The sequence below is a fragment of the Silurus aristotelis genome (genome assembly GCF_946808225.1).
Source record: "Silurus aristotelis genome assembly, chromosome: 4".
Taxonomy (NCBI): Eukaryota; Metazoa; Chordata; class Actinopteri; order Siluriformes; family Siluridae; genus Silurus; species Silurus aristotelis.
In genome coordinates, this window is record NC_139577.1 from 15,181,205 (window position 1) to 15,208,593 (window position 27,389).

A 27,389-nucleotide genomic window follows, 5' to 3' on the forward strand; every position below is an offset into this window, starting at 1 on the left:
AGGAGGGACATGAATTATATTGGTAGAAGAATGCTGAGGATGGAGCCACCAGGTAGGAGGAAAAGAGGAAGACCAAGGAGGAGGTTCATGGATGTGGTGAGGAAAGACATGCAGGTAGTTGGTGTGAAAGAGGCAGATGTAGAGGACAGGGGGGTATGGAGACGGATGATCCGCTGTGGCGACCCCAAATGGGAGCAGCCGAAAGAAGAAGAAGAAGAAGAAGATAAGACTACATATATGAACTTCTTTATTTAAAGGAAAACAGTGATAAAACATTTTTGGAAAGAAATATGGTACTGAGCACCATTTATAAATTAATATAAAAATACTATAAAACATTATTAAAATATTTAAACTGATAATTTAAAATATAATTAATTTGGTTACTATTATCACATCTTAAAATATCTGCTCTATTCATTTGATCACATGTACAACACCAACACCCACTCAAATAAACACACAAACACACACTAAGAAGAAAACTGGCTCCATCCATGAACTGGCAATCAGCTCTTAGTCCCAAAATTTCTTCAAACTACTGCCAAGGTGCTCTTCTTCCTAGCACATGGTTGGTGATTTTCTGTAAGAGATGGGGTCTGTTAGGTTTATATTTCACATGTCTGAATTAGTGACCACATGAGGTGTGGTTAAATGAAAACCATCTTCTGCGAGTAAAATTTTGTTTTTTTTTACCTTGTTAAATAGCTGAGCATTAAGGCGGTAACTGTAGTACTCTGCTTTCCTTTTTTCTTCCTTTTTCCTCTTCTGAACCTCTGGGAGTTGAGCATAGATCCTAATGGGTTAAACACAAACATGAGCTCATGCTTTCAGGTTCTCTTTATAAAAAAAATCTAAAATTAATCATTTTACTTTTGATTTCACAATGGAACTGAATTGGTTAAGCAAAAACACTTTTCCCCCAATAGATAATCATTTCTCTATCTGGACTTCTCACTCTCACAATCCTACCTGCTGAATCTTTCCGTCTTGCCTATTCTCTGAGCATGTACTCCACTGACAGCATGATGAATACAGCACACACACGAATCGTCAATTACTAATTCTGTGTTTTAAAGCGGTGTGTTTTAAAAGTCTCATGTTAGTGGGCAGGATCTTACCGCTTAGATCTCTGAATCATCTCACTTATTGGAATAACTCGCTTAGAAAGTAGAGGTGGAGGAGCTGGTGCTGGCAGAAAGTAATAAGATCAAAATATTTATAAAACAATCAGGCTACAATAATGCTGTTTAAGATCTGGCTGTTTGGGATTAAACTAACCTTTTGGCTGCTGCAGAGTTGATGGGCGGTTAAAAAGCTCCTCTCTTTCTTTGTTGAAGACGGCTTGTATCTTTCGTTCCTCAGCCAGCAGGCACAGCCTTTTCATCCGCTCCCGAGAACGGGACACAAACTCTGGTCGATGCAACTCCAGTGCCTCCTGCGAAATTAGCATTCACACAAAGACAACTTTTACAAAGCACACTAAAAAAATAACCATAACTAATTAAAAGACAAAAACATATCTGATTCCACTTATAAGTAACAAACCTGCAGGGTCAGACGAACCAAGGAAGGGCTTTTTCTGCTGTAATTATTCTCCGGATGTGTTTTTTGTTCAGGGGGCTTCCCTTTTTCCACTTGAATGTGTCGTTCTCTAAGAGGCTCTCTCCATGGCGGAGTCCTGGTGTGGGGCTCAAACCATGCTTGACTTTCAGACTGTCCTGCCTCTGTTTGGGGTTTATTCTCCTTTCGTGCATCCCGCTTTAGGTCATCAGCAGGTACAAACCATGACAAACCTTATAAAAAATAAAAAAAAAACACCAATGAAAAAGGACCCGTGTGAGAGGAAAACACCTCAACTTGCCATTCCCTACCTCACAAACTTACCATTTGGGTAGCAGGTCTGTTTCTTGAGCATGTGTCTCTTTAGGACTGATTGGGTTTGAACAGTAGATGTACTGGGAGCCCTTGGCGTATTGGTCTTTACCTCACTACAAGCTCCTGAAGATGCCCTGGTGACTTTGGCACTACCTGGAGATGGAAATGTAGTGCCTACATCCCGTGTGTCTCGACGGGTGCCATTAACTACAATCTCCAAATCACCTGGCAACAAAGGATTTGATTTTTATAATATGCATAATTGTAAATTAAAAAAATAAATAAATAACGAACTTAATCTCTTCAAATTCATTTCTACTACTGTTTATTCATGCAGGTGTGCACTCCCCCAAACCCAACACTACATTATGTAAAATCATTCCTCTCACAAATTACTCATATTCTTTTTAATTATATACATTTAGTAAACCCAGGCCAATGTTAGGAGGACATACCAGCTTGTATGCTTCTGCTGACCAGTTTGACCTTTGCCATCTTAGAACTGGTGTTGCACCCAGTGCTTCTTTGGGAGCGTTGGGTACAAGTGCTTGAAGATGATAATGTGTCTGAAGCCTAACGGGAAATGCAAAAACACACCATGCAGAAGAATGCAGATAATGTAGTTATTGATCTTGACAATATCTAAGATTAGGCTAGTGCAAGTTATCGCATACAATATTTTGCAGACTTACAATGACACCAAAATTACACCAAAAACATGCCAAAGAGAAAAATCTAGGACGAGTATCATTTCACAAACAATTTTTAAAATAACATTCCTAATATTAAATCTTACCATGGAATCATCGGTGGCAACAGAAACGAGATGGCTTTCAGAGCCACTGCTGTCATGTCCTCTTTTCTGTTTCTTAATGTTGTTATGAAGTTTCAATAGGACATCACTAGGCTTTAGTGCCTGACTTCCAACCACTACTTCTCTCCCACTGCTAACTCTGTCTGGTCCGAAAGCTCTGATCAAGCGTGGTGTGTCGATGGTAGACTGGCAGCTGCTCGTCTCCACAGAAACACTTGCAGATTCGTCTCTTTCTGCAGGACAGTGATAATTTTGGTTTCGCAACTCTTCCTCCACTGAGGTCTGGTCAGTACTTAAAGGCTTTTTTTCCCATGCTGTTTTTGGAGCATTTTTCTCTTTTCCATATTTGGCAGTATGTTTTTTTGGAAGTGTTCTCCTTGGCTCAGTCTCTCTTCTCCTACTCTTGCTTTTCACCACTGTACGGTGTCCCTGTTTATGTGTGTGTGGAGGGGAGGAGCTGTGTAGGAGGCGAGACAGGCGTTCCAGTCTCTCCAGCAGTGATATTTCTACGTCGCTCCTGGTTTGAGTCTCCTGAAAGCTGTATCGCTCATTGAAACGATGCCAAAGTTGGTCCAGAGAGTTGCCAATCTCTGCACCAAGGTTATAAACCATCTGGTCCTGCTCCTTCTCCCCAATGGCCTTAGAAAGTAACGGTAGACTTTCTGTTCCTAAGTTATGATGTTGCGCACTGCAGTTATTATGTTGTTCAGCTGTACTGATGTCAGCCTCCATGTGCAGGGGGATAAACACTTCCTCCTCCTCCTCCTCTATATGCTCAGGCACTTGCTTATTCTCAGGGAAAACAGACTTTCTGTAACCAGTAAGCTGACCGGGAGGACCAGTATTGCCAATTTGGTTGTAAACGCCATTTCCAGACAGATTCGATGCTGTTGATGAAAAACATGTAAGAAAAGAATCCTTTCATTTTTGTATATTTACTGGTACACATCTTAAATGACCTCCTATACATGCAACTCACCTCGTTTCATTTTGGCCCTCTTGCTGTAAATACCCTCCTTATGTTTTGGTGTAACATAGTTGTCCACAAGCTCTCTGGATCCCAAAACCTCAGGGGTAAACTGAGGGGGCACAGCGTCATCAGAACCTATATATTATATATGAAAAAATGAGGGGAGTCCAAGCTTAAATAAACAGAGGCTGTTATAATAAAATAACGAGCTGAATCAGTGAGGACTGTTCCACAAACTGCTTCACGTCTGCATGTGATGTGCACAGCCTTACTGGGTTCGTCTTTCTCTTAAACAAAGGATACCATGAATAATGCAGCTTGCCAAGAGGGAGGTGCGTAATTGTGTGTAACAATAGACGCTTGAGACAAAATGAAAACGAAAGGCAAGAAGGTACAAACAAGTAGTAAATGAGAGAAGTATGAATGAGGGTCTGTAGGATGTGTCCATGCTCTAGATCTTATAATAATACTCAGTCCTAAATCTATAACACCCAAATATTGTACACTCTTATGAGGTCATAGTGGTATGTAGGAATTCATGGTGCACATTTTCCCTTTTTTTTTTAAAGGTGTTACATATATTTGATAACGGATTATAAACATGTAGAATGTCTCCTGATACAAACTGTGTACTGTCACAGCAGCCCCATAAACCCTGTAAATGGTCTATAAAACCATAATCCTTACTCAATCTTTCACTAGCAGCACAGTTTAAAAAAATTCCGATATTTTAAATTTTCTTTTTTTTAAATTAATAAAAATAAAAATGCCCCTATAATCTCTGTTCAAAATGTCTCTTTTTTTGTACCTGGGTGGGAGCTCTCCACTGCAGAATCAGAGTGATTAGGGGAGAACTCACGGACAGTCTGTGCCATGTAGAAGAGCTCTGAACTGCCATGAGGTTTGTAAGGCAATAAAGATGAATTTGCTGCAGGAAGCATACAAAAATGAGTTACACTGTAATAATGTGTCCAACTGTATCTCAGATTAAAACAAAAAAACAGTAAAACCATATTTTAATATCTTGCTACTTACCAGCAGTACTAACGAAAAAAGGCATATTTGGAGCAGCCTGTCTATTTTCCTTGTGTCTGGAGGTCATCTGTGAATTTCCATGAACCATTCCTGTGTTCTGGTACTGGTCTGCATTTCTGTCTTTGCTTAAGTTGGTCTCAGTGGCTATAGAGACTTGTTGCTGTTTATTGGTATTGGAGACTGGGTCTTTTCTTGAGGCATAGGGACCGTTTAAGTGATGTGTTGGAGATCCAGTCACCAGCTCTCCAGAATCGCTGACAGGAGTGTCAGGTCTCTGGGTGGTGTTTTGCTGTAATTTCACTGAAGGTGTGGGTTGACTATTGGGGTGAGGTTTATAACCAATGACTGAACCCGACTCAAAGCCTGGGGTGAACTCTCGTGTTCCTCTGATGACAGTGTGAGCTGCCTCTGTGACTGGTAAGGTTTCGTTTTTCTCATTTTCTGCTTGCACATCTTCCCCTCTTAATTCTTTTTCCTTTTCCGCTGTCCCATTCCTAACTTCAGACTTCGTTGATCTATTTGTCATTTTAGTCTGTAGCTTCCATACATCAGAAGACCTCGGGGTTGGGTACGAGTTGCTTTCTAGCTCATTGTCATTGTGTACAGCATGGCCGTTGTTTATGTAGAGGTGCTGACTCGAATGAGGCGAGTGTGTGTGTTGAAGGTCACGCCTTTCCTTGATAGGAATCTGACTCACTCCATCCTCCACTGGTGTGTGCAGTGGAACACTGGAGTCAAGTGGAATCCGACTGAGTCTCTGCAGCTGCTCAGAGAGGCGATCTTCTGCACTGCGCACTGCTGCAAAACCTACAGCAGGCTGAGGTACAGTGCCAGCACTGGACTGGGAACTGCTTTCTGAAGCTGAACTCGACTAAGACATAAGTAAAGTAGTGATCAGGCTTTCAGAAGTTATGTGTAAGTAAACATTAGTAAAGACAGAAAGATGATAAAACATAAATACTTTGAATTCTTATGTACAAAATGCATTCAACTCAATCAGCAGGTCACAAATCACAAAAAAAATAATTTTTTTTTTAATGCAACTCATCTGACATGACTAATAAAAAAATAAGTGATTTTTGTTTCTCTACATCTGGTGGGTTGTGCATTACCTTAGTGTGTAGCAGGAGATCTCTTTTAATCTCCTCGATTCTCCTTCTGTCCTCTGAATTAAGTTCACACTTGCCACCAGAGACCTTGTTAATGAGCCACTCTTTGTAGACAGAATTGACACATAACCAAAAATGTTTTGCTATATTATTTAAAAACATGGAATTTGCCGTTCCTAGTAATTAAATTAAATCCAGTGTTTACCTCTTGCTCGGCTTTCATCAGGATCAGCAGTACTTGAGCGGCTGGTAACAACAGAGACAGACGACTCGCTCTGAAGAAGCTTAGCGACCCTAGAAGCCAGTGAATGCTCACTGCTGGCATCACTTAAAACACATTTTTCTGCCTCTGTTTGACTGTGGGTGGGACTTATTTCAGATGAACTGATGGCTACATTTTCTGTATGGTCCAAGCTTTGCTGCTCGCCATCTGATGTTGAAGCGTTTCCCTGTGTAATCGACACAGTCACTGGACCTGCCCTGTCTGGGTCTGCTGCACTGCATCCCTCAGGCTCTGCTCTCCGTGGAGCCACACGGAAGTCACGTGACTTCAGATTTTCCTCCTTGCCCTGAGAGGGTGTTGAAGGCCCTTTGCTCATGTGAGCCAAATTTGTGGACATCTCTAGAGGCCCAGATGAGGATGACGAGCTCTCCTTTAGGGCGGAGTCTGAGGAAGAGCGAGCTAGTACCAAAGAAACCTTTCTATCAACTGACAAAAATGAATCATCATTATATGCTTGTGTGTTCTGCCTGAGTGACAAAAAAGAGGTATCACTCTCAGGGTAACAGTGTGAGCCAGGGGAGGAGGTGACAGAAAAATGACTAGAAACCAGGCTTTCTGCATGGCCAAGCAAACGCCTGATCTCCTGCAAGGTTCCAGAACCAACCAGAGATGAGTCTCCTTCTTTAACACCTTCCCAAGTCCCAGGAGCAGGTGCAGGTGTAGAATCCAGGCTCACCTGAGCTGGCAAGCCATAACTGCCCTCTCGCTGAGAAGTGTCAGGTTCTTGAGAAACACTGTATGGTGGTGTATGGGGCTGAGATAAAGTGCTTGTTTGGAAGTGTGCTCTTCTTATACTGCCTGAACTAGGTGGTCTGGTTGGCTGCACAATAGACTTCGGAATAAACAACTGTGTTAAAGAGGCATTGGAATCTGCAGAAAGTACACTGGATCTGGAGAATGTCTCTTTCTGAAGGCTGTCAGCTGTATATAAAAAATAGATACATACATTCAAAACAATCATCAAAACAACCCAGAGGTGACAAAAATGCTTTAGAACTAAAACAGATAGTAATCATATTAAATTCTTCAGTAAAATAAAAGCATGTGCATAAAGCATTAAAGAATTGAAAGGAAAACTATTAATGGCCTAATTTAAATATACCTGAATGAATTACTACTAATCATTCATAATCATCAGAATTATACATTAATAGTAGGAATTATACAAACAAGCCACCTTAAAATGTATGGCCTTTAAAACAAACATATTAAGAGTTTATAATAAGAACAGCTAATAACAAAGACAAAGGGGTCAAGCTAGCCTAAACTTTTACAATACACAAAAAGAAAATGAGTGAGCAAAACAAATTGTTTTAAAAAATCAAAAAACCAAACAAAAAAAAAAAGAATTACCATCAGATGGTTGTATGCTCTTGGTGGGTGATCCTACTGAGCCTTTAATAGTACACAAATCAGTAGGAGAAAATTCGGGCTCTCTGATTGGTCCACGGCGTGTAAAGGGATTCAAGATCGTTGAAGGTGACTGATCAATCCCCAAATTGTGAAGGTAAAGCTGCAGGAAAGTTATTTGTTGATTACACATATATATTTAATATATATATATATATATATATATATATATATATATATATATATATATATATATATATATATATATATATATATATATATATATACATACACGCACACACACCCCCCCCCCCAAAAAAAAAAAAAAAAAAAAAAAAAAAATCCATTTTTTATTCAAAGATCTATTTATAATAAATATATGGTCATATCATGATTTGGTTTTACTTACAGGGATTCTATCTTCGATATTAAACTCAGAGGGATGAGGAGGGGATCCAGGTCTGGAGGTCCAGTACGGTGCATAGTTGTCCACTTCAAGACTTACAACAGAGGAGGCACCTATGGATGCCTGGAAGCTTTGCTCAAGATGGTACCCAGCTGGAAAACTGGAAACCGTGTTGCTCCTGTTGGAATTTGTGTTCATGCCACTGTACTGATCTAGATTCAGCAAAGCAGGGTTCTTTAATGGACTGGTTCCACGTTCATCAGCTGGCTGCTGGTTATTTGTTCCACTCAAGGACTGTAATGATTCAGCTGCAGTGGATTTGACACATGGAGATATGGTATCAGTATGTTCAAGGGAAAGCTGATTTACATGTTGTTGCAGTTCATCTTGCTGGATAGGGGTGATCACTGTTCCAAGAGATGACTGGGAATGAGAATGTGTAAATGGTGATGGTGAAATTGATCTTACAGCTCCACCTGCCTCTTCCACATCTACACTAGGCAGCAAACCACTGCCTGTCTGTGTGGGTAGAGTGTTGTTACTGGCACTAAATGCTGAGGCTGTCTTTTTGGGTTGTTGCTGACTTTGTTGTTTTTCTGCCTCAGACACAGAGTCCTGTTCATTCCTCTTAAAAGGTACACCACCATTTAAACCGTGGAGAGACAAACTGTCATAAAATGACCCGCTGGAACTCTGATTGGCCTTCCAAGCATCAACCTTCTGTACATAACTGAGACTGGGGAGAGAATGGACTCTTCCTGCAGACAGCTTGGTCTCCTGGTCTTTGAGCTGTTTGTTAGATGTGGGCATGAGTGTGGTTAGGGTAGGTTGATTAAGGGGTGTATCCTCACAGGTGGCAACAGGTACATCCAATACCAGGTTTCTAGGGGTTTCTTGACTATGAGGTGTTTCACGTGGAAGGTATGACTCTGTATGAGCATCTCCTGGGTCCAAAGAAGTAGCAAGTGCAGCTCCAGCACCACTTGGATGGCTTGAGGTACTTAGAGTTAATGGTGGTATGTCGTCTGGTTTAGGGCTGTGTTGGGTTGATGTAGCCACGGTGTCTTGATGGGAATATACTGGAGAGAGTTTGGCTGGGGCTGGTGCTCCTCTATAAAAGAGAACTGAAGGTGTGGACTGAAACACAGGCTGAGAGGTCAAAAAGGAACCATCTGTGGCTTTATATCTACCTGAGCTCCAAAGTTCTCTCTGTAGCCCTGTCCCATGTACACCACCTTCACTAGTGGGAGTTATATTGTGTCCAGTTGAAGTGTTTTTGTTCTCAGTTTGATTTCGACCTCCTAGTATGGATAATAATGAATCACCATGTATCTGATGCTGCTTGAGGTGAAGGTCAGTGGTGTCAAGTGTTTGCTTGCTTGTGGCACGAACTGTAATATTTGAGATGGCAGACAAATTGGAGGAAAGTGAGTCGCTCTTCCTTTGCGGCATTAAAAAAGAAGAGCCAGCTTGTGGCTGCTCTCTACTTTCAGAAGGTCTAAACTGAGGTTCCTTTATAGGGATACATGCAGGATCATCTTTCAGGACAAAAAAGGATTGTTTAGGATAGTCTGTTGATCTTAGGGCAGCATTTGTCTGACTGAGAACAGTCTCAGTGGAAGAGGGGACTGCACTCCTACTTGCTACACCAAGATCCATTTCTGGGTGCTGATAATGATTGTACGTTGCCTGGTAATTGCTACTAGGTGACAGGCTGTGCTGTGATAGTGAGCAGCAGCTACTAACATCCTCAATAATTGCAGACATCACACCTAAATGATGTTGTGATAGTGAGGCCTGGTCATGAGATCTGTTTAATGGGTCAGCCTCTCCATCCACAATTAGGCGTGACTGAGGGCACCTCTCCGAAGCAGCGGACACATCAGGAGATCCTCTTAACACACAACACAAAACGTTTAGCAGACCTTCAGAGCCCAAAGTACACATTTATCTGAGTTAGTCTTTTAATCATTATACCTCAAGGGAAGAAATTCTAAATCTGTCTGATGGAGGAGTGTGGACTCCGAAGGCAGGAAAGTCTTTCCTTGAGGAATTAATGTCAGTGCAGGCGATAAACAGCTATCCTGCTGTTCTGCTCAGATGAAGGAGAATAATAAATTCAACAATTGTGCTTGACATAGAAAAATGTATAATGCAAAATTACATGCAAATTCATCTCTAGATATTTCTCATTACTGATTTGGAGGTGATTATACTTGTGTTGTTACCTAGTTGTAAAGATTCAAATCTCTCAGCTGCTTGCTTCATACTTGAGTCTCCTATTACAGCTGATTGTCCTTCAGAGTTAAGTGTTATCCCTTGTAGACCATCATCTTCCACCAAGCCTGATGTTTGTCCCAGAAACTGACTAGGATCCTCTTCAACAGGGAGCTGGTGCCATGACTCCATCTCCTACACACAGGAAGATTTGAAACAATCAAATTCTGTAACCAGGCACTGGTCACCAAATAACCAATCATTATTAATAAGAAAACATAAAATGTGATATTTATAATCATAAATATATATTCGTAAAACTATGTCTAAGAACTAGCATGGAAATGAAATATCAAATATATGTTGTACTTTCAGCAAAGGCATAATGTGTAAAACAACAAAGTTGTGTAGAATGTGCAAACAAATAAATGTACTTGTTTACACCGAAATAAAAAATATTTAAAAACAATATTACACTGAAATTTCTTCTGCTTCGTCTATAATTCTTCATGCACAACTCTAAAACCTAATGGAGTTTGCACAAAACTTGTCTTGCACTGTTTGCAGACGATGCACTTCATGTGGCTAGAACAATAACTTATCTCTGGGTTCTTGTAGCTCTATGTTGTTTTATGTAGCACCAAGGTTCTGGAGAAATGTTGTCTCCTTTCACTGTGTACTGAGTCAGCTATATATGGTTGAAATGACAATAAAAGCTTCTTGACTTGACTAGTCTTGACTAATGGAAAACGTTGCCAGTAAAAAGGGAGGTGGTAGCTCAGTGGTTAAGGCATTGGGCTTTGGATCAGAAGATCACAGGTTCAAATCCCACCACCACCAAGCTGCCACTGCTTGAGCAAAGCCCTCAGTTGTAAGTCGCTCTGGATAAGGGCGTCTGCCAAATGCCGCAAATGTAAATGTAAATCCTTCTACTGGGAACGACTTTGATACAACACGCAGCATTTGCAAAGCCAACAACATTGTGGCGGATCACAAACCCCTTACACACACTCGTCACTCTCCTCCCTCCTGGGAATAGGCATCAAGCCATTCAGCTCCTTAATACAAAGGAACTGAACTGGCACACCCACACACAAATAAAACAGTTAAACAGTTTTGCACAGATTGTTGCACTAACCCCAGAGCTGCATTTAGATCTGTCTACAATAAAACAAATAGGATGACAACTAACGCTAAATGTGGTAATCATGATATTTAGGACACACAAAATAACAGGTAAACACATTCATCTTCAGAGATCTCCTATGTGCCTTTCATAGATAAAGCACAAACTCTTCACACTACTAAGTGTTTCCACATCCGAAGCATGTTATGTATGATCTCAGGATCCCAGGTTCTTAGGATCCCAGGCTTGCCTAGATAACTAGATCTGTAGATCATTTTCGCCGAGAATAAGATCTTCAGATCCCCACACTGAGGAAAGCAGCCTCCCAACATACACACAGCTAGCTATGTACGAGCTAACGTAAGCACAACTCCTGTTGCTTATTGGTTCATCTTTGTTTTCTGAACACAAGACCCCACTGCACAATCAAGCAACCAAATCAAGCTGGTTAGAGAGCAAGCCAATAAAACAATGTTTTTTTATAAGCCTGCATGAAGTCGGCTGAGCCTGGCTATGTTCTTGGTGCTAATGTTCTTGGTGCTAATGTAACTAAGCTAGCTCACTATGTTTATTGACTGGTTGTGCAGCTGGCGGGAAATGACTGACAAACAACGACTACTAGATGGTTGTAAATAATAAAAAATAAAAACAATAATTTACGCTTTTCTTCATATCGTGGCGATTACACAAACTCACTCTGTTAGCAACTGCTCCATCTTCGCCTTCTCCAAACGTCTCCATTGTTGATTGTGGTTCTGTGACTTGTTTCTATGTGAATAACTGACATTTTCTGCGCATGCGCACATCGAAGGACCATTCACACGTTCAAACTCAAGAAAAGACGCGCGCGCGCACACAAACTTTATCCAGGCTGGTGGAGGTGGTTAAATAGTGTGGGAAATATTTGGTCAGGAAATTTTGGGTCCCATAATTACATCACATTAATAAATTATCATTTAAATACCACCGTCTACACTGACTATGTCCTGTCGCTACATTAAACATGATGTAGCATGCCACAAAACAAAAGTCGTCTCAAACTCGTGTCGTGAACGAGTTTTTTTTTCCTTCCCACTTGCTCAGTCCAGTAGAAATCATGTGGGATCTGGCAGAACTGGGCATATACACCTGAAATAATCTTAGCATGGACCAGAGGACCCATGCCACAAAGTATAACAGCTGTTTTGAGAGTTAAGTGAGGCATTACCCAGCATTAGAAAAGTGTTTAAAAATGTGCTTTAATGTCTTATTTGTTTAACTTTATTAATATATCAAATTTAAAAAGCACACCAGAGGTGGTACGTCCTGCAACAGATTAAGTTCAACCTACCGAAAGAGAAAATGTGCATGTATGGTGTATGGTGCATTTCTACACCTCCATTATTGTGTCCATACTTAACCTTCTTCATCACCATCTGGTACACTGCTGCCATTGCCAAAGACAAAGGCAGACTGCAACATGTCATCCACTTTGCAATCTTCCACCTCTACAGGACCCTAAAGAGGGCAGCTAGGTTTGAGGCTGACCCCTCTCACCCTGGATGCAGACATTTTGAGTCACTCCCTGCTGGCAGGAGAACCTAATGCCACAAAAAGTGCTTCTTTCCATTATCAACGGACCTCATAAATGATACCAAGGAGACACCATTGTGTCTGTTCTGCTTTTACAGATAGTAGATTCTAGTTGTAAATATCACACTGTCATCATATGCATATTTGGCAAATATTATTATTTGCTCTGCCTCATTTTAAGGACCTGCACAAACTGTATAGTAAGTCTTTATTTGTTTGTTTTTTTTCAGTTTGGCTGTGAACCATGGCTTGTTGTTACTGAACTTGCAGAAGGTTTTGGTTGGCACACACATGTCTTCACAAAAACTGATGTAGGATGTCACAGTGTCAGTCAGCTCATCCAGGCTGTCAGTTTCAGCCTCAAAGACACTCCAATCAGTGCAGTCAAAGCAGTCTTGTAGTTCCTGCTTTGCCTCACGGGTTATCTCTTCACTGTTTTGACTACAGGCTTAAAATATTTTAGTTTCTGCCTGTATGTTGGAAAAAGATGAACCAAGCAGTGATCAGAGTTCCCTAAAGCTGCCCGGGGTACTGAGCGATATGCGTTATTCTCCTTCTTTATTTACTAATTCTAATACTACTACTACTACCACTACTACTACTACTACTAATAATAATAATAATAATAATAATTATTATTATTATTATTGTAATCATATTAATATTATTTTATATATCACTTTAGATCACCCCAGAGGAAAAATCAGACGGAAAACATAATTTGAAAGGATTTTCATTGTAAAGAATAAAAAAAAAAAAAAACCAACACCCCAACGTGTTTTATCAGTAAAAAAGGGATAACGTGTAAAATGACGCCATTCTTGTAAGCAGGAAGAACTAAGGGAGGTTGTGCGCACGCGCACGAAAGAGGTTGTAGGTTAAGGCATGAGCTGGCAGGAAGAAGTATGAGCAACGCAGTTATAATACTAGAATAAAGAAAAAGCAACTTGATTAATGAAGACTTAGTAGTATAGTTCGTTTTCTACAAATTTGTAGATATATATATAATATACAAAATGTCTAAGCGCAATGTCTTCGCGTCTGGTAAGTTTCAGTTCGTTGGCCGTCGGCACTCAAACAGACTACAGAGTTTTCCCACAAACTTTAACGAATAAGTACGTTGGTCGGATAAAATCACGTTATACTGTATAGCTTTGTACATGTTTCACTATTAACACTGGGGTACATTTAGGGTGTTTTTTGTTTTTTGTTTTTTTTAAATTGGCTTATTTATTTTCTTAATATTTGCTAGCTAGTTTTTTTATACTTTCCCCTAGCTAACATATTGTAAAGATGAGCTATTTAGCTGCGCAATAGAAAGTGAACAGGACCGGCTAACATGTAAAACTGGTTCATTACGGAGCGTAAACGTGTCGTGAATACACACAAACTGCTTTAAGTGCGTATGTCTCTTATCTTATTAAAAATAAAATTCTAACTAACTTAAATGTATTATTTGCTTTGTGTTCAAAGGTTTCCCCTTTTTGCACGATAGTGCTAGATTACCGATTTACGTAAGTATTTTTCTTTTTTAACAACTTTTCTTTGTTGCCTTTTGTTTTTATTTCTTATCTAATTCATATATTTACACAGGATCCAATGGGGAGCCCATTCAATGCAAGACTTCCACAATGCGATTTTGTACTAAATGCCCTGGGATATAATTATGGTAAGATTTTTTTTTTGTATGTTTTATTGTCATTTATTTTTACAGAACAAAACTCTACATTGTACTGATTGCATGTACATTATATTTATGGCATTTAGCAGAGGACGACATACATTTATCTTGTTCACACAACTGAGTAGCTATTAGGTTAAGGCAATGTGTGGTGTGCCTCATGATCTTTGGTTTCAAAGTCCAATGCCTTAACCACTAATCTACTATCTGATTGCCATATTTAGATTGGTTATGTTCAACTAGTAACAGACTGGACCAGTTAGAACTTCTGGTTATTTCTAATATTAGAATAGTCAGTGATTATTGTAAACACTGTGCATGATATTAGACTTTAAGATGCCTAATATTAATGTAATTGTGGCTAACACTGAATTATAAAATAAGAGCTTGTATTAGAGGCCAACAAATTGTTGATTTTGCCAAGCTAGGTTGCATGGTATTTGAATATATCCGGTTAATTAACCAAAAGTTTTTAAAATCCATCCATCCATCCATCTTCTCCCGCTTATCCGATGCCGGGTCGCGGGGGCAGCAGTCTAAGCAAAGATGCCCAGACTTCCCTCTCCCTAGACACTTCTTCCAGCTCTTCCGGGGGGACACCAAGGCGTTCCCAGGCCAGCCGGGAGACATAGTCTCTCCAGCGTGTCCTAGGTCTTCCCCGGGGTCTCCTCCCAGTGGGACGCGCCCGGAACACCTTCCCAGGAAGGCGTCCAGGAGGCATCCGGAACAGATGCCCGAGCCACCTCAGCTGACCCCTCTCGATGTGGAGGAGCAGCGGATCTACTCCGAGCTCCTCCCGAGTGACTAAGCTTCTCACCCTATCTCTAAGGGATCGCCCAGCCACCCTGCGGAGGAAGCACATTTCGGCCGCCTGTATCCGGGATCTTGTCCTTTCGGTCATGACCCAGAGCTCATGACCATAGGTGAGAGTAGGAACGTAGATTGACCGGTAAATCGAAAGTTTCGCCTTGCGGCTCAGCTCCTTCTTCACCACGACAGACCGGTACATCGACCGCATTACTGCAGAAGCTGCACCGATCCGTCTGTCAATCTCCCGTTCCACCCTTCCCTCACTCGTGAACAAAACCCCAAGATACTTAAACTCCTCCACTTGCGGCAGGAACTCCCCACCAACCTGAAGTGGGCAAGCCACCCTTTTCCGACTGAGGACCATGGCCTCGGATTTGGAGGTGCTGATTCTCATCCCAGCCGCTTCACACTCGGCTGCAAACCGTCCCAGTGCATGCTGAAGGTCCTGGTCTGATGAAGCCAACACGACAACATCATCTGCAAAGAGCAAAGACGAAATCGTGTCGTCACCAAACCGGACACCCTCCGACCCCTGGCTGCGCCTAGAAATTCTGTCCATAAAAATTATGAACAGAACCGGTGACAAAGGGCAGCCCTGCCGGAGTCCAACATGCACCGGGAACAAGTCTGACTTACTGCCGGCAATGCGAACCAAGCTCCTGCTTCGGTCATACAGGGACCGGACAGCCCTTAGTAAAGGGCCCCCGACCCCATACTCCCGGAGCACCCTCCACAGGCCGCCGCGAGGGACACAGTCGAATGCCTTTTCCAAATCCACAAAGCACATGTGGACTGGTTGGGCAAACTCCCATGAACCCTCCAGCACCCTGTAGAGGGTATAGAGCTGGTCCAGTGTTCCACGGCCTGGACGAAAACCACATTGTTCCTCCTGAATCCGAGGTTCTACTATCGGCCGTATTCTCCTCTCCAGTACCCTGGCATAGACTTTCCCAGGTAGGCTGAGAAGTGTGATCCCCCTATAGTTGGAACACACCCTCCGGTCCCCCTTCTTAAAAAGAGGGACCACCACCCCGGTCTGCCATTCCAGAGGCACTGTCCCCGACCGCCACGCGATGCTGCAGAGGCGTGTCAGCCAAGACAGCCCCACAACATCCAGAGACTTGAGGTACTCAGGGCGGATCTCATCCACCCCCGGTGCCCTGCCACCGAGGAGTTTCTTTACTACCTCGGTGACTTCAGCTTGGGTGATGGACGAGTCCGCCTCTGAGCCCTCAGCCTCTGCTTCCTCAATGGAAGACGTGACGGCGGGATTGAGGAGATCCTCGAAGTATTCCTTCCACCGTCCAACGACATCCCCAGTTGAGGTCAACAGCTCCCCACCTCTACTGTAAACAGCATTGGTGGGGCACTGCTTTCCCCTCCTGAGGCGCCGGACGGTTTGCCAGAATCTCTTCGAGGCCAGCCGATAGTCCTTCTCCATGGCCTCACCGAGCTCCTCCCAGGCCCGAGTTTTTGCCTCGATAACCACCCGGGCTGCAGTTCGCTTGGCCTGCCGGTACCCGTCAGCTGCCTCAGGAGTCCCACAAGCCAACCAGGCCAGGTAGGACTCCTTCTTCAGCTTGACGGCATCCCTTACTTCCGGTTTCCACCACCGGGTTCGGGGATTGCCGCCTCGACAGGCACCGGAGACCTTACTGCCACAGCTCCGAGCGGCCGCTTCGACAATGGAGGTGGAGAACATGGTCCACTCGGACTCAATATCTCCGGCCTCCCTCGGGATCTGGTCAAAGCTCTGCCGGAGGTGGGAGTTGAAGATCTCTCTGACAGGAGGCTCGGCCAAACGTTCCCAGCAGACCCTCACAGTACGCTTGGGTCTGCCGAGTCTGTCCAGCTTCCTCCCCCACCATCGGATCCAACTCACCACCAGGTGGTGATCAGTTGACAGCTCCGCCCCTCTCTTTACCCGAGTGTCCAAGACATACGGCCGCAGGTCAGATGAAACGACCACAAAGTCGATCATCGACCTGCGGCCTAGGGTGTCCTGGTGCCACGTGTACTGATGGACACCCTTATGCTTGAACATGGTGTTCGTTATGGACAAACTGTAACTAGCACAGAAGTCCAATAACTGAACACCGCTCGGGTTCAGATCAGGGGGGCCGTTCCTCCCAATCACGCCCCTCCAGGTGTCACTGTCGCTGCCCACGTGTGCATTGAAGTCTCCTAGTAGAACGACGGAGTCCCCAGTCGGAGCACTGTCCAGCACCCCTCCCAGAGACCCCAAGAAGGCCGGGTACTCTATACTGCCGTTTGGCCCGTAGGCACACACGACAGTGAGAGACCTATCCCCGACCCGTAGGCGCAGGGAAACGACCCTCTCGTTCACCGGGGTAAACTCCAACACATGGCGGCTGAGCTGGGGGGCTATAAGCAAACCCACACCAGCCCGACGCCTTTCACCATGGGCAGCTCCAGAGTTGTAAAGAGTCCATCCTCTCTCGAGGAGTGTGGTTCCAGAGCCCAGGCCGTGCGTAGAGGTGATCCCGACTATCTCTAGTCGGAACCTCTCAACCTCACGCACAATCTCAGGCTCCTTCCCCGCCAGCGAGGTGACATTCCACGTCCCTAGAGCTAGCTTCCGTGTCCAGGGATCGGGTTGTCGAGGCCTCCACCTTCGACTGCTGCCCGATCCTCTTAGCACCGGCCTCTTACGGTCCCTCCTGCAGGTGGTGAGCCCACTGGAAGGCGGCCCCACGTCGCTCCTTCGGGCTGAGCCCGGCCGGACCCTGTGGGGGAAGGCCCGGCCACCAGGCGCTCGCATACGAGCCCCAACCCCGGGCCTGGCTCCAGGGTGGGGCCCCGGCTGCGCCATACCGGGCGACGTCACGGTCCCTGATGTAGTATCTCTCATAAGAAGTTTTGAACCGCTCTTAGTCTGACCCGTCGCCCAGGACCTGTTTGCCTTGGGAGACCCTACCAGGGGCATATAGCCCCGGACAACATAGCTCCTAGGGTCATTCGAGTACTCAAACCCCTCCACCACGTTAAGGTGGCAGTTCAAGGAGAGGATTTTTAAAATGGATACTTTTAAAATGGATATTAAAAAAAAAAACTCAATGTGAAAATTCTGATATTTATTACAAAAAAATAAGACATGCATTCAAACTGAAACAAAAAGCAACACTCTAAATAAATAAAAACAGTTACATCCCAAATTAATGGGAAAAAATTCTCATAAAAAAGCACGTTTATTTGGCCGGTGTCGTTCTGTATAACGCAACCCGGATAAACTATTGATATGGAATTTTGCCGATAGTTCCAGCAATCAACTGTCAACCTCTGTCTTATATATCACTTATAAGGTTCACATATGCAACCATAGGCTGAAAGAATTAAAACATGTTAGACAAAAATACAGTCAGCTCTCAGTATTTGCTGCCGGGTCGTGCAGGACAAATGCAAGTGTGCGAAAGACTGCGGATATCTGTATTTACAATATTTATAACAGAACAACAGTTTGAAATATGCACCACACCTCAATATATTTTATAAAGTACTGGAGCTGGGAACAGGCAGGCAATATAGTAGAAATATTAACATTTTATAAATCCCAGTTATCGTATTTAACATGTTTAATAAATTTGTGTCTATATTTAATGGTAGTAAATGAGAAAAAGAAAAAAAACAAATGCATATTACACAATTGTGGCATAATACGTCTTACAAAAATTCCCACAAAAAAGTATTTATTCATTAACAGCAAACTTGGGAATAATCAAATCAACAGATGTTAAAACCATGAATTTTTTTCAAATGTAAATTTCTGATCTTATGAGAGCAGCTCTGTATCATGCTTCAGGGCCTCATGGTCACAGAGTAGTGTCTGTTGCTTTATTATGTCTGTCTTCATACCAGCTCCATAATGAAACTGATTCTCATACCATTTAGCAGAACTCATGTCTTTTCCCATATCTGTAACCCCACTACAAGAACCATGCGGTCTGTCTAAATTAAGAGATTGGTTTGGCTTTAAGGAAAGAAAGAAATTATATTTCACATTTAAGGTTTACTTATTTTTTCACCCTATTAATGTTTGTTTTTAAGGTCTTGATTACTCTGATCATTATGAGGATTTGACTGATGATGATGATGACGACGACGACGACGACGATTATAGCAGGCAAAACAATGGATATTGTGGCTTTGCCGAAAACTTTCTAGATAAAAGGGTTTCCAAACAGCTGTCAGCAATACCACATTATAAAACAGTCAAAAGAGTCACACCTGAGGTAAGTGCTGTTTGTGTGCATCTTTATTTAATATATGTGTGGCCTGAAAAGCTTACACAGGTAATGTTTTGTACTATTTTAGGAGGCTGCAAAAAATGCTAAAGAACTTGTAGCTGAAGAGGAAAAACTTAAAGAAAAGGCAGAAAAGAAAAAAAAGAAGAAATTGGTAATGTAAAAATTGCATACTTGTGTCAAGATAATACACAATCTTATTTAAATGTTTTCTTCAGTTTTATTCCTTTCCTGCATCCTACAGAGGCAGCGAGAGAGACGGCGTTTAGAAAAATTAGAAAAGGAGAATGGAAATAAAGATGGTGCCAAACAGGTATGGAAGTGTTTAAAAAGACTTTCTAAGAAATTTGTGCCTAATCAATATTTCTCATCTATTTTGTTTTATCAGTGCAATTATCAACCTTGTTTTGAGACCTGTATGAGATCTGTATGACATTTTTATTACTACACCACACTGAAACCAAACAAAAAATGGAATTTTTACAGCATTTCTTACTTCTTTTTTTTTTTGTCTTACCCATAGAATGCTGCCACTGTTCCTGATAAATCTAAGCCTACTGAAAGTGAAAATAAGGAAAAAACAAATCATGGTGTACCTCCAGACCCTGGTCCTAAGTGCAGTTCGATAGCTACAGAAAGCAGTGACAGTTGCAATGAAGATGATGGTGATGACAATGAGAGCATAATTGATGAACTGGAGGTTAGCTTGTTTTCTGCATCTGTGACTTGTTTTCAACAGAGGTCTTTTTAACACTTGCATGTGCATTTAATAATCTCCAATGTCTGGTTCTAAAGCTTGATATGAGCAGCTGCTTTGTGAACAACGCAGCAGCCATCGCAAAACGCAAACTTGAGCAGAAAACTAAATCTGACAGGAAAGACAAAAAATCTGAAAATGTCAAGATTCCTGGGACAACACAAAAAAGTACAACAGAGCCCCTGATTAAGGTTGGCATTATTTTCCATTACCTTTTTTTTATTTTATTTTTTTTATTATTTATTTATTTTTTTTTACTTTGTAAAGTGAATTAATCTGTTAAGATGATGTTCAAAATTACATTTTGAAAACGCATATCCACAGAATGTTGATAAAAAGGCATCAGAGGAACCAGTAAAGGACAATGTTACAAAGAGCATGGAGCTGGCAGGTATGTGTAGCTTCCTGAACATATTTCACTTCAGATGTCCTGTTTTTGGTTGTTGTTTTGTTTTTCTTCAGTGACCTTATTTTCATTTTTCCCTTTGTTTTTCAGTGAGTGGTAATAAATGTGCTCAAATAGGAAATTTGGATATGGCGGTGAAGTTCTTTACAGATGCTATAAAGCACAATCCTCAAGAGGTTAAGTAAGTATTAAGACATATACAGTGGGTACGGAAAGTATTCAGACCCCCTTAAATTTTTCACTCTTTTTTATTTTGCAGCCACTTGCTAAAATCATTTAAGTTCATTTCTTTTCCTCATTAATGTACACAAAGCACCCTATATTGACAGAAAAACACAGAATTGTTGACACTGTTGCAGATTTATTAAAAAAGAAAAACTAAAATATCACATGGTCCTAAGTATTCAGACCCTTTGCTCAGTATTTAGTAAAAGCCCCCTTTTGATCTAATACAGCCAGGAGTCTTTTTGGGAAGGCTGCCACAAGTTTTTCACACCTGGATTCAGGGATCCTCTGCCATTCCTCTTTGCAGATCCTCTCCAGTTCTGTCAAGTTGGACGGTAAACGTTGGTGGACAGCTATTTTTAGGTCTCTCCAGAGATGCTCAATTGGGTTTAAGTCATTGCTCTGGCTGGGCCATTCAAGAACAGTCACGGAGTTGTTGTGAAGCCACTCCATCGTTATTTTAGCTGTGTGCTTAGGGTCATTGTCTTGTTGGAAGGTAAACCTTCAGCCCAGTCTGAGGTCCAAAGCACTCTGGAGAAGGTTTTCGTCCAGGATATCCCTGTGCTTGGCCGCATTCATCTTTCCCTTGATTGCAACCAGTCGTCCTGTCCCTGCAGCTGAAAAACACCCCCACAGCATGATGCTGCCACCACCATGCTTCATTGTTGAGACTGTACTGGACAGGTGATGAGCAGTGCCTGGTTTTCTCCACACATACCGCTTAGAATTAAGGCCAAAAAGTTCTATCTTGGTCTCATCAGACCAGAGAATCTTATTTCTCACCATCTTGGAGAACTCCATGCAGGTTTTCATGTGTCCTGCACTGAGGAGAGGCTTCCGTCGGGCCACTCTGCTATAAAGCCCCACTGGTGAAGGCCTGCAGTGATGGTTGACTTTCTACAACTTTCTCCCATCTCCCGACTGCATCTCTGGAGCTCAGCCACAGTGATCTTTGGGTTTTACTTTACCTCTCTCACCAAGGCTCTTCTCCCCCGATAGCTCAGTTTGGCCGGTCGGCCAGCTCTAGGAAGGGTTCTGGTCGTCCCAAACGTCTTCCATTTGAGGATTATGGAGGCCACTGTGCTCTTAGGAACCTTAAGTGCAGCAAAAACATTTTTGGAACCTTGGCCAGATCTGTGCCTTGCCACAATTCTGTCTCTGAGCTCTTCAGGCAGTTCCTTTGACCTTAATGATTCTCATTTGCTCTGACATGCATTGTGATCTGTAAGGTCTTATATAAACAGGTGTGTGGCTTTCCTAATCAAGTCCAATCAGTATAATCAAAAATTTCTGGACTCAAATGAAGGTGTAGAACCATCTCAAGGATGATCAGAAGAAATGGAGAGCACCTGAGTTAAATATATGAGTGTCACAGCAAAGGGTCTGAATACTTAGGACCATGTGATATTTCAGTTTTTCTTTTTTAATAAATCTGCAAAAAGGTCAACAATTCTGTGTTTTTCTGTCAGTATGGGGTGCTGTGTGTACATTCATGAGGAAAAGAAATGAACTTAAATGATTTTAGCAAATGGCTGCAATATAACAAAAAGTGAAGAATTTAACGGGGTCTGAATACTTTCCGTACCCACTGTATATACACACCCATATATATGTATATATATATGTACTCGATCACTCGGTCGATTTTTTTTATTTATTTTTTTTTGCTTTATTACCTGAGCAAAAAATTGAGGTACAAGCTCGAAACGCTGCTGCTAGATGGCGAAGATTGTGACGAAAATTAAGATAAGCAAAGAAGAAAAAGTAAAAAATGTAAAGTTTAGGGATATGTAGTGTACAGAAGTGAAAAAAAAAACTTTTCCCTCCTCCGCTTATCGCCTCTATTTATTTATATATATATATATTATATATTAGGGGTGGCACGGTTCACAAAACCCACGGTTCGGTTCGTATCACGGTTTTAGGGTCACGGTTTTCGGTTCTGTACGGTTCTTGTTATTGTGATGTCTTCTCAAATGAACTGTCATATTAGAAGTGTTGGCTTTAGCATATTGAATGCATTGCACACAGTCGCAGTTCTATCTACTGTTTTATTTCCGTTGTCATCGTAAGTAACATGAAAAATGTTCCCACACACCGGTTTTGAACGACGCGGGCGCATCCACCAACTCCGGGCAGCCTTCATTATCTCCTTCACTTGCCATTTCTGCAGCACTCCTTACTCAACTTTTACTGTCTATATGTATGTTCATGCGAAACTGTCTGAGGCAAAACTGAGCACGGGGCTACATTGCGCATGCGTCGAACCGTGCGACGCACAAGCGAACCGAACGGTTCGGGTGTTTTTCCATGTACCACCCCATATATATATGCATAGTTTAGATGTCATATCACTTTTGCTGTCTACTTGACAGGTTGTTTGGAAATCGCTCCTTCTGTTATGAGAAAATGCAACAGTATGAGAAGGCTTTAATAGATGCTGATATTGCTCTTTCCCTTGACCCAACATGGATTAAAGGACTCTACCGGAAAGGGAAAGCATTAGTTGGGCTTAAGGTAAAGCACATCTTTACTCTTTGCATAGAAACATTAATGTAATAAGATAAGCTATACCTTTATTCGTCCCACAGCTGGGAAATTCATATACACTGTGCAATGCAAAAGTATTCATACCTTTTAAACATTTCCACATTTTGTCACGTTATAACCACAAACTGAGATGTATTTTATTGGGATTTTATGTGATAGAACAGCACAAAGTATCACATAATTGTGCAGTGGAAGGAAAATGATACATGGTGTTAAAGTAAAACATGGTGTTGCAAATAAAAATCTGAAAAGTGTGACGTACATATGTATTCAGCCCAGCTTTGCACATCTAGAGACTGTAATTTATGCCCATTCTTCTTTGCAAAACAGCTCCATTTGAATCAGATTGAAAGGAGAACATCTGTGAACAGCAATTTTCCAGTCTTGCCAAAGATTTTTAATAGGATTTTGGTCTGGACTTTGACTGGACCATTTTAACACATGAATATGCTTTGATCGCAACCATTTCATTCTCGCTCTGGCTGTATGTTTACAGTTGTTGTCCTGCTGTAAGGTGAACCTCTGCACCAGTCTCAAGTCTTTTGCAGCCTCTAATAGGTTTTCTTTCAGGATTGCCCTGTGTTTAGCACCATCCATCTTCCTATCATTTCTGACCAGCTTTCCTGTCCCTGCTGAAAAAAAGTATTTTATTTAGGGGTGTCAGGGTAAAGTGGGCTGAATACATATGCACACCACACTTTTCAGATTTTTACACCATGTATCATTTTCCTTCCACTTCACAATTATGCAGAGATCTTCACAAAGATACTTTGTGTTGGTCTATCACATAAAATCCCAATAAAATACATTTAATTCTGTGGTTATAACCTGACAAAATGTGGAAATATTCAAGGAGTATGAATACTTTTGCAATGTACTGTTTAAATATATATCAGGTCATTTACTCTGGTAATTTACTCTATTTTCCTGCAATCATCAATGTCTCTCTTATTCATTTCTTCTTTTAGAGATATTATGAGGCTGGTTTGACCTATAAAAAAGTTTTAAAGATTGACAGCTCTTGTACCGATGCTGCTCAAGAGCTCATGCGGGTACAAATAATGCAGTTGATGGTAAGTAGCTTAGGGTGTGCATCTTTGGTTATTAAATGTGCAATATATATTGTTTACCTTGTTGCCTAAATGGAAAATAATTAGCGAATTCATGTCAGCAAATGCTAAGATCAAACATAAGTTGTTTTCAAAGAAGATAACAAAGAATTAAAAAGCATTTAGTATAAAAGAAAAGGTTTAACAGCTAAGAGGCAGCTTATTATCAGCATATAATCATTAGTATGGCTCTCTCAACTGTGAAATTAAGTCATTTTAAAACTACCTTAACACTGCATGTTTACATAGATACCAACTGTCTCCAGAATAGAGCCCTTGTTTTTTCTTTTGTTTTTTTTGCTTGCATTCTACATGTATGCCAGAACTCATGCCTTTTGCCTAATTTAAACTACAGGATATGGGATACACTAGAGAGCAAAGTTCAAATGCTCTGATCATACATGGAACAGTAGAAAAGGCTTTAGAGGCTCTCTCTGGTTTACACGGTAATACCATGTCTGTTTTAAACACATTTTCTCAGAGCAATGATTTATAACAATTACAATGATTTACAAAATTTCTTTGAAAAAAAACATCAACAAAAAAACCCCACTCAAATTGTGTTCTATTCTCTTTTCATTGACTAAAGCTAATATAGCAGGATCACGTGTACATGTTGAGTTAAGTTACTCTCCAGAAAGAAATCCTCAACCTGTGAAAGTCCCACTAAGAACCGTCCCCCAGAATCCACCTAAAGTCATCACAGCTGTACCGGCTACCGCGTAAGAGTCTGATCTTTTAGATTTTAGCTTCTTAGCGATTTATTTTGCCTTTATCTATAAGCTAAACTAAGGTGTGCTTGTGCTTCGACCAGCAGAGAGCTGTTTCCAATCTGGGTTGGGGATCTCGTGCCTGCTTTATCAGAAACAAAGCTCTATGAGCTCTTCAGCAAGTAAGTTGTGTTGTAATCTCAAGACAACTGGCCCTCTTTCCTTAGTTAATATGGGCCACTTGGTTGTAAAGCCTTTTTTTGGTTGCAAAATAGATTTAGTTTCTGCTTTTATGCTCTGTCATTCTTGTAAAGCAGATTTTATTTCTTTTACAGATTTATTTTTGTATTTTTTTTTATTGAAGGATTGCGAAAGGATTTGTTGGCGGGATAAAAAGTGAATCAATATCATGCTAAATTCTACAATCCATGAGATTAAATCAAATTAAAATTCATTTGCTGTTTGTTTGTTTTTTGTGTGTCTAGTTTTGGGACAGTCCATAGTGTAAGACTATTGTCAATAAAACGCTGTGCTTTTATCAACTACACCAACACGGAGGACTGTGAGACCGCCATCAAAAAGATGAATGTACGTTTATTTTAACATTTAATGTCGTTTCAAACATCTGGCAAGTACAAAGAGTTTCATATACAGGACACTTAGAATAAAAAATTCCAGAATGTAGCAATGCTCAATAATGATGTCGAACTGTGCAGTATAAAGAGTGAGCTACTAATACAAAATAAATATTTTGTCTGTGAATGTGACCCAGGGATCATTGTTGCTGAAAGTATGAGGTCACCAAGACATATATACTGGGTTATAAGTAGGTTACTCCAGTGCAACTCATACCCACTTTTAACTGTACCATAGTAAAAAGAAGTAACTGCACACGGTGGCCGGTTTTGTATGTGTTTTGATGGATGTGGGAAATCCGGGTCAGTAATATTATCCTCGATTTCTGATTGTGGAATATGCGGGTATTTGTGAACTCCTGACAGTAGGACTGGTGATGGGAGAATATTTGTGTCTTTTTGGTTTGTTTGTATGTTGTGTGTGTTTCACATGTGTATATGTTTATTTTAGGGCTTTTGCATTGCTGGGACATGCCTTGTAGTTCGTTACCCTGACAGAATCCACACACATCTTGGTGTATCCAAAGCTGCGACAACAGATGCAGGAAAAGTCAAGTGAGTAAACACAAATAATGGGTACATTTTTTAAAAAATTATTTAACGTTTATGAGCTTAGTATTTTTTAGGTATTTTTTATTTATTTACATATAGAATTGAGGTATGACTTTCTGTTCACTTTTTTGTCGACCTTGAATTTGTTCTATGTCCGTGTTATGCAAAACATTTGTTCTCGAATGTTTTCTTATGTTTTGTTTCTCCACTTTTGCAGTAAGTTTCCTGATGAGTGTTTTTTCTGGAGAACTACAGGCTGTATCAAGAATAACCGGTGTTCCTACAGACATGTACCAGAACACAAGGGCATCGATAGGCCAAAAGTGAAATGATGAGCGGACACGGAAATGCTGACAGGGTGACTAACATCAGTTCAAATAGTACTCAGAACACAGCTATTAATAACCTAAACAAGTATACACCAATTTATAATTATTGTAACAGGTGATTAACTGGTTCAAATCAATTTATATTAATTGTAGTTTAAATTTACCTTCACTAGAAAGGTTAAATTTGGTTTTCTTTGCTTTTTTTTTTTTTTAATCCTTGTATGAATGATGGTTACTACAACCATTATTTCTACTAAAGGTTCATACTACTGTTGTCTTAAACCAGAAAGTTTTGGGACTTGGGTTAATCCTAAGTACTAAGTCAGAGCTGTTTTCCATGCACATCTTAAAGTATTTTATTTACTTGATTGCTAAAACTTGCAGGAGGCATATTAATACTATGATCTATTGCTATTTTTTTATGAAGTGTAATAAACAACCAGTATGGTTTGTTGTGTGTCCTCTTTTTTTAATACATTGTAATTCATGTACCATAAAAACATTCTTTGCTTTAATATGGGTGTAATATGATTGTGCATAATCACACTTATTCATCATTCCTTACTTTAAACAAGCAAATGGTTAACATCAAAACTGAAATGT

General features: G+C 41.1%; 2 protein-coding genes across 8 annotated transcripts; one reads left to right on the forward strand and one right to left on the reverse strand.

Annotated features, from left to right (window-relative positions):
• Nucleotides 1-230: 230 nt before the first annotated feature.
• On the reverse strand, nucleotides 231-19,248 carry alms1 (ALMS1 centrosome and basal body associated protein). Of its 6 annotated transcripts, none has more exons than XM_083540263.1 (19): nucleotides 11,849-12,387; nucleotides 10,173-10,257; nucleotides 10,074-10,142; nucleotides 9,823-9,937; nucleotides 7,849-9,739; nucleotides 7,443-7,602; nucleotides 6,012-7,010; nucleotides 5,810-5,910; nucleotides 4,698-5,568; nucleotides 4,471-4,590; nucleotides 3,672-3,797; nucleotides 2,675-3,579; nucleotides 2,334-2,451; nucleotides 1,888-2,103; nucleotides 1,549-1,796; nucleotides 1,282-1,438; nucleotides 1,122-1,191; nucleotides 697-796; nucleotides 231-583 (listed from the first exon to the last, which is right to left on the reverse strand). In XM_083540263.1, the coding sequence occupies exons 1-19, from the start codon at nucleotides 11,927-11,929 to the stop codon at nucleotides 539-541; spliced, it is 6,477 nt and encodes a 2,158-aa protein (XP_083396389.1). In that variant the 5' UTR covers nucleotides 11,930-12,387; the 3' UTR covers nucleotides 231-538. The 6 variants fall into 6 exon arrangements, with proteins under 6 accessions (XP_083396389.1, XP_083396391.1, XP_083396392.1 ...); XM_083540265.1 differs by having other exon boundaries at nucleotides 11,885-12,385; XM_083540266.1 differs by lacking the exon at nucleotides 11,849-12,387 and adding an exon at nucleotides 18,748-19,248 and having other exon boundaries at nucleotides 10,074-10,257.
• Nucleotides 13,607-27,236, forward strand: LOC310725380 (uncharacterized protein). 2 transcript variants are annotated; one of them, XM_083540299.1, is made up of 18 exons: nucleotides 13,607-13,804; nucleotides 14,234-14,274; nucleotides 14,354-14,429; nucleotides 19,317-19,501; nucleotides 19,584-19,667; nucleotides 19,758-19,826; nucleotides 20,037-20,213; nucleotides 20,309-20,461; nucleotides 20,595-20,661; nucleotides 20,767-20,857; nucleotides 23,277-23,418; nucleotides 24,420-24,524; nucleotides 24,916-25,006; nucleotides 25,150-25,282; nucleotides 25,375-25,452; nucleotides 25,756-25,858; nucleotides 26,357-26,460; nucleotides 26,675-27,236. In XM_083540299.1, the coding sequence occupies exons 1-18, from the start codon at nucleotides 13,777-13,779 to the stop codon at nucleotides 26,787-26,789; spliced, it is 1,842 nt and encodes a 613-aa protein (XP_083396425.1). In that variant the 5' UTR covers nucleotides 13,607-13,776; the 3' UTR covers nucleotides 26,790-27,236. The 2 variants fall into 2 exon arrangements, with proteins under 2 accessions (XP_083396425.1, XP_083396426.1); XM_083540300.1 differs by having other exon boundaries at nucleotides 25,378-25,452.
• Nucleotides 27,237-27,389: the final 153 nt, after the last annotated feature.